Source organism: Chiloscyllium punctatum, chromosome 45 (genome assembly GCF_047496795.1).
Source record: "Chiloscyllium punctatum isolate Juve2018m chromosome 45, sChiPun1.3, whole genome shotgun sequence".
Lineage (NCBI taxonomy): Eukaryota > Metazoa > Chordata > Chondrichthyes > Orectolobiformes > Hemiscylliidae > Chiloscyllium > Chiloscyllium punctatum.
In genome coordinates this window covers 63017181-63032869 of record NC_092783.1, presented here as the reverse complement: position 1 = coordinate 63032869, position 15689 = coordinate 63017181, and the positions used below count along the sequence as shown (strand labels likewise).

Here is a 15689-nt window from a genome sequence, read left to right as displayed (position 1 = left end):
ACTTTAAAAATCCCTGATTCAGCCTTAGTTGGAGTGATGTGTCCAGTTCTGGGCACAGACTTCAGGAAGGAAGTTAGAGGAGGTGCAGAAGAGATTTCCTGGAACTGTACCAGGGATTCAGAACTCCAGAGAGACTGAGGAAGGTGGAGTTGTTCTCCTTAAATCAAAGTTAAAAATCACACAACACCAGGTGATAATCCAACAGGTTTATTTGGAAGTACTAGCTTTTGGAGCGCTGTTCCTTCATCAGGTAGCTGTCCTTAAATCAGAGAAAGTTAAGGAAAGATGTAACAGAGCTTCTCTTAATTTTATTGTGTTTGATAAAATAAACCAGAGAAAAAGATTAGCTAATGAACCAGGGCAAATATTTTCCAGAGCAGGGGAGTAAGATTAATCAGTAGCTTTTTCAAAGAGCGAGCATGGGCTTGATGGGTCAAATGGCTTCCTCATGTGCTGTACAAATGCAAGATGAGCTCGCAATTATACCAGAGGGGCTGGTGTGATACTCAGGATAGAGTTCATTGGTTTCTTTCACTGCACTACAATTTGTTCATTTGACTTACAGTGATTGCTTCAGGTTGTGTGACTGTCTGAACATATTTTCTTTCACTTCTACAGAATCGGAGGATAATGGCAAAGATGTGAGAAAGAAGATTGAAACAATGAGGCTCATTAGAGAAGGTAAGGGAGTGGGCTGGATATGAAAGACTGAAAACAGGTACAGTCACTTCATTCTGAATGATTTGAAAATCCCAATTTCACTGGTGTTGAGGGGGGTGGGGGGAATGAAATGTTTACGGGCTGGGGTTATGGGTGGCAGATTGATGGTATGAAACAGGTACAGGGATCAAGTTTACCCCTTCCTTTACCCTCCTGTTCCCAGCTTTCTGTGTGTGTGTGTGCGCGCGCGCGCATGCACTAGCTAATTTCCTCTCTGTTTCAGATATGCCAATCTTTGGTCATTGTCCAGCCCATGACGAGTTCTTCCTTGTGGTGTGTAACCAGTGTGGACAGGTAGTTAAACCTCAGGCATTCCAGATGCACTGTGGTAAGTTATTTTGTGTCTCAGTATCTTTGGGTCTTTCAAAGGAAACAAGACATATCTGCTTTCAGTGAATTGGATACTGCAGGGAAATGCTGACCTAAACTTTCTCAGATATCAGCTGTCCCTCACACAAGTTCTGAGCTTGAGAAAGGTTACATCAGCATCATCTTTCGATTCACTCTGCCTTTCAATCACTGTTCCCTTCCTTTGACAGTATATAATCAGAACAGTGCAGAGGAGACTTTACTCTGTATCTAACCCCATGCTGTACCTGCCTTGGGAGTGTTTGATGGGGACAGTGTGGATGGAGCATTACTTTCAGTTTAACACAGTGGAGGGTGCTTTAGTCTGTATCCAGCCCTGTGCTATGCCCACCCTGAGAGTGTTTGGTGGAGATGTGTTACAGGGATCTTTACTCTGCATCTAATTCCATGTTATCTGTGTCCTGGGGGTGGTTGATGGGGACAGTGTAGCGTGAGCTTTACTTGGTATCTAGGCCTTTGCTGTACCTGTCCTATTAGCTTGAGTGCTGAAGTTATTCAGTTCTCCAACTCTGATGACTTCGATGACTACATTCAAAAGTAATTTTAAAAATGTTTTAATGCAAATGTGCAGAAACCTGGCTGTTAAAGGTCTTCATTGTGGTGATAGGTCCACTGAGGCAGAGCTCGGCCATGTCCAAAGCAATTTTTAAAGATTCGTTCACAGGACGTGGCGTTGCTGGCTAGGACAGCATTTATTGCCCATCCCTAATTGCCCAGAGACCAGTTAAGTGTCAACCCCATTGCTGTGGGTCTGGAGTTACATGTAGACCAGACCAGGTAAGGATAACAGTTCCTTCCCTAAAGGACATGAGTAAACCAGGTGGGTTTTTCCAACAATTGACAATTAACCTGTTCCAGACTTTTATTGAATTCAGATTCCAGTATCTGCCTTCACAATTTGAACCCTGGTCCCAGAACAGTCCCAGGTTCTCAGGATTAATAGTCTGGTAATAATACCATCAGGTCATCATGTCTCCCTCTTTTCTTCAGAAAACATCCATTATCGCAGTTAGCAATGTCCAAACATACAGAGAGCCGAGATCTACTGTTGCAGTTTAACCAGTCTTTCAGTCAGTCAGTGCAGGGCATTGATATTGAACCCAGTCTTTCTCTTTACTGTCAGCAAAACTTCCTACTTTCACAAACAAAAAACAGAAATAATTAGAGAAACTCAGCAAGTCTGGCAGCATCAATGGAAAGAAAAGAAAGTTGACGTTTTGAGTCCAGTGACCCTTCTTCAGGACTCCTCCTGTCACCTTTGTAACAACACCCATCTCCACCTCAGAGTTCTGAACAGCCACACCAGACTCAAAACATTAACTTATCTTCTATCTCCACAGACACTGCAAGACCTGCTGAATTTCTCTCGCTTATTCTGTATTTAATGCTTTTATTAACTTTAGTGTACTCATGTGCAGCACTTGGGCTTTCTCCTATTGTGGGGTGTTACATTTCAAGTTGTTGAACTGAGTGGCTTGTGCAGCTGCTTTAGAGTTGGTTGAGGAGGACCCATAGGATCATAGTCAGGATTCCATACCTAAAGAATATCAGTGATGTCAACCCAATAACTCCAAAGTCACTTTGACTGATACCAGCTTTCCAATTTCAGAGACTTTATGAAATAATGACTTATGTTTCTGTACTACCATTCAAAATGCCAAGATAGCAGAAAGTGCACAGCATGCTCCTGCAAATCTCTGTCAAATAAGTGACCAAATTATTTAGTTTTGTGATTGGGTAAATGTTGACAAGGGCAGCAAAAGGAATGCAGCTGCTTTTCTAGGGCCCTGGGATCTTTTACCTAAGTAGGCAGGTAGAGGCTTCGATGCCTTATCTGAAAGATGGTACCTCTAAAGACAGGACAATCAGTCCCCCAGCATTGCACTGACTCTTAGTCTGGCTCGTGCTCGCACCTCTCTGGAAGGTCTTAAACCTGTGGAAGGTGAGAGGGTGCTACCATGAGCCAAGGCTACACCAGTGTTTTGAAATGGTAATGGCAGGATGTGAACAGTGGTTCTTCAGGTTGTATGTTGTATGTTTCATAACAAGCCAAGAAATCTAATTAACTTGGACTATTTTCAGAGAGAAGACATGGGTCTCTGAACAAACTATCAGCACGAAGACCTCCTGCCTTGAATTCCCCAAACTCTATCGTCCTGCAGAAATCGCGATCCAACAGTGTGCAAACTGCTGTGACCTCTAACCATGGCACCAGTTCCTCCAAAGAGAAGCTACAGAGCCCTGGTAGCAAGGTGCTACAGTTAGATGTGCCTTCAAAGGGACCAAAAGAAAATCTCTGGTAACCAAGTTTCATTTTTGACCATGATTATGTAGAGCAAGCGAAGAGAAAAACCTTCATTTTAACTTAGAGGGATAGATGCTGCAGTCAAATCAGAGATGAATAACTTCAGTTACATGCAGAGACAGAGAAAGCTGGGGTTATTCTACCTGGAGCAGACAATGTTCAGGAGAGATTTGTTGGAGATGTTGAGAATTGTGAAAGGTTATGATGGACAAGGCAAGGAGGGGAATTGTTTCTAGTAGTAAAACAGTCATCAACTCTGACTGTCCAGCATTTGCAGTCCTCACTATCTCCCAATAACTAGAGGACACAGGTTGAAGGTAATTGCCAGAAGACTAAGAGAACTTTTTCTTACATGTAACAATTTATAATTTGAAACATGCTGCCTGGAAATGCCATGGAAACAGATTTAATAGTAACTTTCAAAGGAAATTAGATAAATACTTGAAAGCTGAAGATGAAAGGGAAGGAGCAGATGAATGGGAATAATAGGATAACTCAACACAGTTAGACATGAAGCTGGTACAAACTCATGCTGAGCTTACCCATCTCTTCTGGACATGAATCTTTAGACAGCGTTCCAAATGGCTGTTTGACTGTGGGTTGCATCACACTTTAACCTAGTGTTATTTACACAAGCTTTCAAGGTTCACTGGGTGCTGATCTGGAGTAAGAATCCTGGTTGATTGTTTTCTTTCCCTCAAAGACTGTTAATATTTAAGTGACAAATCAGCAAGTTTCCAAATTATCCTGGTACAGTTTTAATTCTACTGCTTCACTCTTCTGGAGGTATTCGCCATTTCTCAGGCTCGAGGCTACTGTTTGGGATTTTGCATTTGTGGTTCATCCTTCATGTAGGTGGAGGCAATAACAGCCTGACTGTTCGACAGTGTAGGGCATCGCAGACACACCAAGTCCTCATCCATCCATAGAGATATACAGCACAGAAACAGCTCCTTCAGTCCGACTCATTCATGCTGACCAGATATGCTAAATTAATTTAGTCACATTTGCCAGCATTTGGTCCATAATCCCTCTAAACCCTTCTCATTCACATACCTATCCAGATGCCTTTTAAATGTTGTACCAGCCTCCACCACTTCCTCATTCCATACACACACCACCCTCTGCATGAAAAAGTTACCCATTGGGTCCCTTTTAAATCTTTCCTCTCCCACCTTATGCCTATGCCCTCTAGCTTTGGACTCCCTTCCCTTGGAGGAAAGATCTTGACTGTTCACTCTATCCATGCCCCTCATGATTTCACAAGTCCTGCCACAACATCCATTTGCTTTCCAGCATTGTTCATTGGCTGGCTGCCAGATGTTGACCACCAACCCATAGTCCGAAACTCTGAACCCAGTCTGAAATGCTGAACCTTACGCCTTGAACCCTAAGCCAGCCTGGGATTCACACCGGGGAGGTCCAAAACCGTGTCCACATTCTCAGAGTTGAGGATTTGAACCTGAGGGCTTGCTGCTCTGTCTAGTTTCACATTCAATACCTTTACCCACTCAGTGACAGGGAAAGCTCTTACTGCAGGTTCTGAAGTCTCGCTCACTTTCCTTATCATTGGGCTTTCTCCTGGAAACTAAATATGTGTGGACTGTGAGTGTAGCAGGATTGAATAACCTGGTCAAATAGCCTATTGATAACTCAGTGCTGAGGCTCATGTAGGAGCAAGCTTGGATTTAACTGGATGCCTGGAATTTATTTATTAAACTTCATGTTTATCCTGCTCCAGCTTGTTTGTTCCTGTGGTGAACCTGGAAAAGATCCCGACTCTCAGAAAGACGGACAGCTCCTGCATCAAGCTGAGCTCGAAGCTTCCAGCTGTTTCCTTGTCCCCACCCAATCCCACTTTGGCTCCCAGTAAACCCAGTCCGGTATCCGTCGTTGAACCTGTAGCGAAGGCGCTGGCAGCGAGCGCAATCCCCAAGGTGGCTGATTGTCTGCAGCCATCCACAGTAATTCAGAATGGTAAAGGGGAGCGGTCTCCCGTGCTGGAGGAACCAACACTCAGCAACAGGAAAAACAGCCATAAAATCCACCGAAGAATTGTAGGTGAGTTTGCAATCACTTCACTCATTGAACTAATGAGGAATCAAATGGTGAAGGAAGGGAAGTAGGAGCCAATGATTTGTTATGTTTAAAACTAATTGGAACAACCAGTTAATAGTTTTGTGACTGAGATCAGTGATGACTTGTGTTTGGGATACAACAGTCAAACATCACATCAGGTAGGATAGATACTGAATAAACTGATGGTGTCAGTGTAGATAGGGTTTAACTCTGTATGTAACCCTGGGCATGTTTGATGGGAGCAGATGAGAGAGACCTTTATTCTGCATCTGATCCCAGGCTGTATCTGTCCTGTGAGTGTTTGATGGGGAAGGTGTACAGGGAGTTTAACTTTCAGTTTAGTATTTAGAGGGAGATTTAATTTATCTACTCTTCTGTGGTCCCTGTGCTGGGAGCATTTAATGAAAATAGTCAAGGGTGCTTGTTTTTAAGTTTAAAAGAGCAGAGACAACTTTATCCCAGTTTAAACAAATAAAGACAGCTTTACTTTCAGTTTAAAAAATAAAGAGAGCTTTACTCAGTATCTAACCCTGTGCTGTCTCTGTCCTGGGAATGTTTGGTGGGGATATTGTAGAAGGACCTTAACTCTGTATTTAACCCTATGATGTTGCTGTCCTGGGACTATTTGATGGGGACATGTAGAGGCAGCTTTACTTTGTATCTGAACCCGTGTTGTAATTAAAGAAAAAAAATTTCTTTCACAAATGCAATAGCAAGACTTAAAATGTATACAAAATAGGGGATGCAGAAGAAATTTGGAAAAAATGAGGGCATGTGTTAGCTGACATCTACGTGCACGCAGTGAGATTTGACCTTTGAATCCACTGCATAGTTTTGATTTTCCATTCTCAATCACATTTCAAGTATTTCCATTGCTAGCGAGTTTTGTGAAGATTTGTCGCTCAGGTTGAAGTTCTGGATGTAGGTTTGCTTGCTGAGTTGGAAGGTTCATTTTCAGACGTTTCCTCACCATACTAGGTAACATCATCAGTGAGCCTCCGAATGAAGCACTGATTGCATGGCTCGCTTTCTATTTATGTTTTTTTAGGTTTCCTTGGATTTGTGATGTCATTTCCTGTACTTTTTCTCGGGGTGGTAAATGAGATCCAAGTCAATATGTTTGTTGATAGAGTCCTGGTTGGAATGCCATGCTTCTAGGAATTCTCGTGCACGTCTCTGTTTGGCTTGTCCAAGGATGGATGTGTTGTCCCAGTCAATGATAGACCCGACCCCACAAACAGAGAACCGAATCACCATCCTACTCAAAAAACTTCAGAAATCTGGAGAAATACATAAGACTGACTTCCAAAAATGAAACCAGATGGATTACCCAAAATTCACAAACCAGGATCCCCCCTTAGACCCATAGTCTCACTACCTGGAACACCCACTTACAGACTGGCCAAGGAGCTAGACCAAAGACTAACACACTTAGTAGGCGGCACGGTGGCACAGCGGTTAGCACTGCTGCCTCACAGCGCCTGAGACCCGGGTTCAATTCCCGCCTCAGGCGACTGACTGTGTGGAGTTTGCATTCTCCCCGTGTTTGCGAGGGTTTCCTCCAGGTGCTCCGGTTTCCTCCCACAGTCCAAAGATGTGCAGGTCAGGAGAATTGGCCATGCTAAATTGCCCGTAGTGTTAGGTAAGGGGTAAATGTAGGGGTATGGGTGGGTTGCGCTTCAGCGGGTCAGTGTGGACTTGTTGGGCCGAAGGGCCTGTTTCCACACTGTAATGTAATGTAATCTAAAGACTCACATCACTCCATCCACTCCACCCAAGAATTCCCGAAGACACCAAGATGCAAGAGGATGAAATAATGTCTTCTTTGACGTAACAGCCCTGTTCTCATCCATCAACATCAACCTGGTCAAGGAAACACTAACTACACTATTAGACCCAAAGACACATACACCAAACACCACCAACTTCATCAACAAGGACAGTATCGTCAAGCTAGTGGACCTATGCCTTACCACCCACTTCACCTTCAACAAAAAAACCTATAGACAAACCAACAGAACATCTATGGGGATCTCCGATATCAGGGTTCTTAACAGAGACAGTAATGCAGAGACTTGAACAGACAGCTCTGCCAACCATTCAACCCAAACTTTAGGCCCGCTACTTGGATGGCACCTTTGTCATCACTATACAAAACAAATTAGAGGAAACTTTCAAGACCATCAATAATACCCTTACTGGCATAAAATTCACTAGAGGAGGAAAACAACAACAAACTGCCATTCCTAGATGTCACAGTAGAACGAACAGCCAATGGGGAACGTCAAACCAGCGTCTCCAGGAAAACAACACATATAGACCAAATACTGAACTACAGAAGGAATCATCCCAACACCCACAAATGAAGCTGCATCAGAGCATTACTTCAACGAGCCACCACACACTGCAGCACAGAGGAACTCACACAGAGCAGAGGAAAATCACGTGTACAGTGTGTTTAAAAAAAGGGGTATCCAGTGAACACGGTCCGCTGATTTCTCAGCAATAAACCCCTACAAGCAGACAAAACCCTAGCCACTCTCCCCTACATCAAAGACTTCTCGGAAATGACTGCCAGACTACTCAGACCTCTTGGCATCATAGTAGCCCACAAACCCACCAACACACTAAAACAGGAGCTAATGAACTTGAAAGACCCGATACAGACAACAAGCAAAACTAATGTCATTTACAAAATACCTTGCAAGGACTGTAACAAACACTACATTGGACAAACAGGCAGAAAACTAGCCACTAGGATACATGAACATCAACTAGCCACAAAAAGACATGACCCACTCTCACTAGTATCCTCACATACAGATGAGGAAGGACACCAATTTGACTGGAACAATACATCCATTCTAGGATAAGCAAAACAGAGACACTGATGAGAATTTCTAGAAGCATGGCATTCCAACCAGAACTCTATCCAGAAACACACGGACTTGGATCCCCTTTACCACCCCCTGAGAAAAAGTACAGGAAATTATGTCACCACAGGAAATGACATCACCAACCCAAGGAAATCTAAACACATGAATGGAAAGTGGGCCATGCCACCAGTGCTTCATCTGGAGGCGTGATGTTACCTGATGTGGTGATGAAACATCTGAAAATGAATCTTCCAGCTCAGCGAGCAAGCCTACATCCATTTCCGTTGCTTTACATAAATAAAGTGTTCCAGGTGTGTGGGAGTGCTTTAGAAAGAATCTTTTAAAAAAAACACTTCAGATTCTTGTCTCTTTTCCCGAAGGATATAGCCTCGTTTTCAAGGATTTTCTCTTATCAGAAATCCTGTATTGATGGCATAGTGAGTGTGAGTATGACTGTATGAAGTTTGGTGCCAGATTGGGGTGTTCCTGCAACCAGTTTGTGCAGACTCTGGGTCAGGTTAAAATCAGTCATAAGATAATACAGACTCCCCAGTTACCTGAACGCATGGAAGGAGTGGGAGCAATCTCAATCTCCTGATTGTCATCCAGCAGTCCCTCTTGTGTTGTGTGAAAGGCGGTGATTGAGCATTGTCCCTGAACAGATATCTTTCAGAGAATCAGCTGGCTTGGGAGTGCAGGAAGAATGTGGAGAGTGGAGTCTTGTCTCCAGTGAGGAGTCAATGTCTGTGAGACCATAGTTTGCCCTGGGGTTGTCACAGCTAAACTGAACTCTCATACAGAATCACCTTCCATTGAAATAAATCAATGAAGGCAGCATCAGGAAGCAGGAGCATGTGGCTTTGTTTGGGACGATCCAGTAGTGACAATATTTGTTACGTCACATCCTCCCTGAATCTCTCCACCTCGCTATCTTTTCTTTCCCTTTTTAAGGCGGTCCCTAAAACCTCCCTTTGATCAAGCTCCTGGTCATGTCTCCCAGTATCTGTTTTTATGTGGTAAATATCCAAATTATGCTCAATGATCATTCTTGTTGGAGGCATTACATAAATGCAGTTGTTATTGTATGGTTCAGTAGCACAGCAGTCAATGCTTTGAGGATTCCTGTGCTTTTAAATACCCCCAGCCCCCTTCACTGCTTAAAAACCTTTGTTCTCCCTCAATGCTAGATTCTTTTATGACTTCAGGAAAGTTTCTTGGAAACTGTACAAGGGACACCTGATTGCTAACAGCAACGTTTGTGTGTTTGTGTTGTGGGAGGGGAAGTTCTGAGTTTCTTGGGGTCTTTAACAGGAAACATCTGTCACAGCACCTAACCTCCGTATAATCTCCCAGCAGAGAAAGAAAGTGACCTCAATAAGCACTGCAGCGTCATGGACCCAGACACCAAGAAACACTGCACACGTTCATTATCTTGTAAGGTAATATCATTCTCCTTTTCTCTCCCGCCCTCTCTCCTTGTCCCAGACATTACCTTTAGTTTGAATTATTTTTTCATGTTTTCCTTAAGGCAGTGTTTTCACGTTGCTCAGTATCTCAATTTAAAGCATACAGGCCCCTATGTTCTTCACTGGCTGTCAAGCAAAATACTCTGAAGGTTTGGCTGCAGTATCGATTTTAGAAGCCAGTTATACTTTCGAGAAAAGGAAACCTTATTTTGTTCTTTGCTAGGTAATGTTTCTACATGTAATCTCTTGTTTGGCTTTAATAGTCTGAGGGGGAAGAGAGGAGTTTTCCCAGGGATTGTTTCCCTTTTATGAATGCTGAGATTTTTGCCTCCCCCAAGAGATTTAAAGGGGTTTGACAGGGTAAATACTGAGAGGGTGTTTCCCCTCATGGGACTGTCTGGGACTAAAAGGCATAGACTTAGAATAAAGGAGTGCCAGTTTAAGACTGGTGAGTTGGAATTTCTTCTCTGAGGGTTGAGAGTCTTTGGTACTCCTTGCCACAGAGAGCTGTGCGGGCAGAGTCCCTGTGTATATTTAAGGCTGAGATAGCTTCTTGATCAGTCAGGGTATCAAGGATTATGGGGAAGGGGGAGGAAAGTGGCAATGTGGAATGTAGGATCAGCCCTGATCCTTTTGAATGGCAGAGCAGGCTGGAGAGGTCACATGGCCTGATGCAGAGGTAGGGAAGAAGAGACTGTTCAAAATTCTACCCATTGTGGTGTGGGACAGACTTGATTAAGATATTAAACTCTTGTCTGTCAGGTTGCTTTGTCCTCCTGTCCTTAACTGTGACCTGTTTTGAATGTCACTGCCTCGCGGTATATTTGAAGTGCTGTGAGCCTGTCCTGGTTGCTCAGAACAAACACTGAGTTTTTTTTAATGTTGTACACTGGTTTATAAAATGGTAATGCACTGACACAGGAGTCCATTATCATTGATACAGACAGATAGTTTTTCATTACTAAGTCAGTCATGCAATACCAGCCTGTTGATAAACCATTGCAGCAATAGCTTATACCACACGGACAATTCAAAGTTGTGTAGAGTTCAGTTGTTGTAATGCAGGGTGTATTTGCATGACCATAATCTCACAGGCATTGACATAATTGAGCCGTAATTCGGTTTTTAGTGATGGTATTTGGAAGAGTGGAGTCTTTGGGGAACCAGATGAACATCCTGCGTCTCCTTGCCAAATTCCACCACTCCCTCAGTACTGACCCTCTGATAGTGCAACACTCCCTCAGCACTGACCCTCCGACAGTGTGGTGCTCCCTCAGCACTGACCCTCCGACAGTGCGGCGCTCCCTCAGCACTGACCCTCCAACAGTGTGGTGCTCCCTCAGTACTGACCCTCCGACAGTGCGGTGCTCCCTCAGCACTGACCCTCCGACAGTGCGGTGCTCCCTCAGCACTGACCCTCCGACAGTGCGGTGCTCCCTCAGCACTGACCCTCCGACAGTGCCGCGCTCCCTCAGCACTGACCCTCTGACAGTGCGGCGCTCCCTCAGCACTGACCCTCCGACAGTGCGGTGTTCCCTCAGCACTGACCCTCCGACAGTGCGGTGCTCCCTCAGCACTGACCCTCCGACATTGCGGCTCTCCCTCAGCACTGACCCTCCCACAGTGTGGCGTTCCCTCAGCACTGACCCTCCGACAGTGCCGCGCTCCCTCAGCACTGACCCTCTGACAGTGCGGCGCTCCCTCAGCACTGACCCTCCGACAGTGCGGCGCTCCCTCAGCACTGACCCTCCGACAGTGCGGCGCTCCCTCAGCACTGACCCTCCGACAGTGCGGCGCTCCCTCAGCACTGACCCTCCGACAGTGCGGCGCTCCCTCAGCACTGACCCTCCGACAGTGCGGCGCTCCCTCAGCACTGACCCTCCGACAGTGCGGCGCTCCCTCAGCACTGACCCTCCGACAGTGCGGCGCTCCCTCAGCACTGACCCTCCGACAGTGCGGCGCTCCCTCAGCACTGACCCTCCGACAGTGCGGCGCTCCCTCAGCACTGACCCTCCGACAGTGCGGCGCTCCCTCAGCACTGGCCCTCCGACAGTGCGGCGCTCCCTCAGCACTGACCCTCCGACAGTGCGGCGCTCCCTCAGCACTCGCCCTCCGACAGTGCGGCTCTCCCTCAGCACTCGCCCTCCGACAGTGCGGCGCTCCCTCAGCACTCGCCCTCCGACAGTGCGGCACTCCCTCAGCACTCGCCCTCCGACAGTGCGGCGCTCCCTCAGCACTCGCCCTCCGACAGTGCGGCGCTCCCTCAGCACTCGCCCTCCGACAGTGCGGCGCTCCCTCAGCACTCGCCCTCCGACAGTGCGGCGCTCCCTCAGCACTCGCCCTCCGACAGTGCGGCGCTCCCTCAGCACTCGCCCTCCGACAGTGCGGCGCTCCCTCAGCACTCGCCCTCCGACAGTGCGGCGCTCCCTCAGCACTCGCCCTCCGACAGAGCGGCGCTCCCTCAGCACTCGCCCTCCGACAGAGCGGCGCTCCCTCAGCACTCGCCCTCCGACAGTGCGGCGCTCCCTCAGCACTCGCCCTCCGACAGTGCGGCGCTCCCTCAGCACTCGCCCTCCGACAGTGCGGCGCTCCCTCAGCACTCGCCCTCCGACAGTGCGGCGCTCCCTCAGCACTCGCCCTCCGACAGTGCGGCGCTCCCTCAGCACTCGCCCTCCGACAGTGCGGCGCTCCCTCAGCACTCGCCCTCCGACAGTGCGGCGCTCCCTCAGCACTCGCCCTCCGACAGTGCGGCGCTCCCTCAGCACTCGCCCTCCGACAGTGCGGCGCTCCCTCAGCACTCGCCCTCCGACAGTGCGGCGCTCCCTCAGCACTCGCCCTCCGACAGTGCGGCGATCCCTCAGCACTCGCCCTCCGACAGTGCGGCGCTCCCTCAGCACTCGCCCTCCGACAGTGCGGCGCTCCCTCAGCACTCGCCCTCCGACAGTGCGGCGCTCCCTCAGCACTCGCCCTCCGACAGTGCGGCGCTCCCTCAGCACTCGCCCTCCGACAGTGCGGCGCTCCCTCAGCACTCACCCTCTGATGGTACTTATGAATGCCGAGTGAGACTTGGACTTGTGGCCACTGACTCAGGTGCTACCTGGTTGGCAATACTTCAGTTCAGAAACTGTAAAAGATGTATGGTCTGGGATATACTGACCCTTCAGTCTAACTGCTCCATCTGTGTTTTTGGCCCACGCCAGCCTATAATTCTCTCTTGTTTGTGAATTTCTTCACATTCTTTCTGTTCCCTACCTCTCTAATTTCCTTGAGTCCCGTAAACATTTGAAACATTTGTGATTCTCCAGTTCTGGCCTCTTGTGCATTCCCAATTGGAATTGTTCTCCTGTTGGTACCTATGCTTTCAGCTGCATGAATCCTAAGGTCTGAAATTCTCTCCTGACACTTCTTTATCTCTTTGTCCTCTGGGATGGCACTCCTTAAATCCTCCCTTTGACCAATCACATCTCCTAATATGTTTTCGTGTGGCTTTAAGTCAAATTCTGTCTGATTTAAGTTCCTGTGAAACATGTTCTGTGGTCTACGGAAATGCAAATTGTCATACTCTTTACTCAGCATCAGCTGATGTTAAACTTTCCCTGTATGTTTCTGTATTAGACTCATTCGCTGACACAGAGGAGGAGTGTACTGGGGCGCCACCTTGCCTTTGATGAGTTGCTGGCAGAACATCGGGCAAGTTTGAAGAACAAGGAGACTGGTAAAGAGAGAAAGCTGCAGGCTAAGGAGACGGTGCCGCTCTCTCTGGGTCAGGAGGCCGCTCCCGGTCCGGTGATGTTGGGGATCTCTCCAAACCGGCCAAAGCTTGCCACCTGCTCTGGTGCAAGGTACAGTCCAAGTTTCCAGGACTCTGGGGTTTCAGCGTTTTGACAGGGAAGGGGGAGTTCAGAGATGTCATTCTCTCTGCTCAGGGAATCTAGACCAAAATAAATCTTAAATTCAGAGGAGGCTGCTTTTACCTCATCAAGATTCGGAGAAAACTGGACAAGTCTCCCCCAGAAAATTATGAAGAATTCTGGGCTCAATTGGATTTGTAAGCCTGGGATTAAAGGACTTTTATTGGGTGAGGGCTATTGAGGTTTTGGTGCAAGGTGGGAGAATGAGTTGAGTGCAGATCAGCCATGATTGAACAGACTGCCAAAGGAAACTCAAAGTGGCTTCCTCCTGAGTCCATGTAACAGACTTGAGGGGCTGAATTGCCTGCTCCCTTTTGATGTTGCTGAAGGACCTGTGGTTACTTCACTATCTGGGCTGGTTAAGTCCCATGTTTCTTTGCTTTGAGCTGTGTTGCTTGCTCTCACAAGGCTGCATGAGGAATTCTACAATGCTGCATTGGAAGTGTCAGCCTGAATTCTGGTGTCAGGTCCATGGAATGTATTTCCGAGGTGAGAGAGTACTGCCGCAGATAAGGCACAATTATTAGACTTTTCAGGTAATCAGGAGGGTAGAGCATTAACTGAAGCTGACCTTGAACTTTGAAATTTTTTTTTTCCAGAATCGATATATCTGAAACTTGCATGTTGCAGCTTATTTCACGTTGCACAGAAATCACAGAACAGGCCATTCGGCCCAACTGGTTCCTGCTGGGGCTTATGCTCCACATGAGCCTCCTCCCACATTCTCCAGCTAATTCAGGTGGGAATCAACCTTTCCAACACAGGAAGCAGGCATTGACAGCCTGAGAGCATCCTGATTTCAACCGATTTATTTGGCAATCTTTTTCATTCCACACTCTCAGCATCACATTATTTTTCAACAGCACTTCAGCCAAGATTAATAAACCCTTTTGTTTTTAATGCAAGTAAGTAGGTCCCATGTAGCAGTATGAAGGCATTGGGCTGTTATGGTCTTCCAGTGTACACTTCCAGCCTGTGCCACCAGATGGTACACTTACTCCTGGTCTGCTGGTTGCATCTTGCACAAATTGCTAATATGAATCTTCCATTTGGTCTTGATTTGAGATAACTCTCTAGTAAGCTGTACAAATAACCTAATGCAAGGAGGTATTTTGCAAAAATATATCATGCAAAAACACTTTTAGTTTACAATAGTGAAACTATCAATTTTATATAAAATTGCATTCTGTGCAGTAACTTAATACAAAATCATAAATTTGGTGTGCTATCTATATTGTGTTACTTTTAACTGATGATGGCTGGACTGGGAAGGAACCTGGTTAATGTCAGTAGGGATACAATCAGTAACTCAATGTGCTGGGGGGAGTAGTTACCAAGTGTCAGTGAGAGAGTTGGATTAAGAGGGCATTGGGGGAGGGAGATTGTTGAGTGACATCGATTTTTGTGATACTTAGATTCTGTCACAATCAGTCTGTGTTAATACTAACAACTGACCTGGCATCAGCTGTTTTTGTGGAAGAGAGTTCCAGACTTCTCCCACTCTTTCTGCCGTATGAGTATTTAATAATCTCACTCCACAAACATCTGCATCACCGTACAAACCCCCACACTGTTGCTAGACTCTATCCAATACCTTCCAGTCCCTGCTATACCCAAACTCCTCCAGACCTGACACCCACCCTCCTTGTCTTCTGCCAATCTCGATTTCTTCCACCCACCCGAACCTCCCCAAAACTGCATCACTTACCACTTTGTACTTTGGCACCTCATGCACTTGTCACCCTATCTCCTTCCCACTTCTCATCCCAAGTACCTGGTACTCTGCTCAGCTCTCCCCTACCCTACTGTCCCAGCACCCTAACATCATAGACTTGCACAGCAATTGTCAAAGTGAACCTGTAAATTTCAGAGTACAGCAGCTGACTGCTGGGAAGCGCGCAATGTGGTTTTCTTTCCCCTGCATTATGAGAAAACTGTTTGAACAAAAGTACAGCTGTGTACT

At 46.6% G+C, this 15689-nt stretch overlaps 1 protein-coding gene across 2 annotated transcripts in view; it reads left to right on the top strand.

Moving 5' to 3' along the window:
* LOC140467507 (ataxin-7-like protein 1) overlaps positions 1–15689 on the top strand; it is a 46010-nt gene that overhangs the window by 7578 nt on the left and 22743 nt on the right. The window contains exons 2-7 of one of the 2 annotated variants that reach the window (XM_072563928.1): positions 619–681; positions 944–1048; positions 3172–3388; positions 5136–5455; positions 9706–9788; positions 13431–13657. In XM_072563928.1, the coding sequence (XP_072420029.1) occupies positions 619–681; positions 944–1048; positions 3172–3388; positions 5136–5455; positions 9706–9788; positions 13431–13657 (1015 nt within the window). Of the gene's footprint in view, positions 1–618; positions 682–943; positions 1049–3171; positions 3389–5135; positions 5456–9702; positions 9789–13430; positions 13658–15689 lie in introns of both variants that reach the window. The other variant, XM_072563927.1, reaches the window with a different exon arrangement.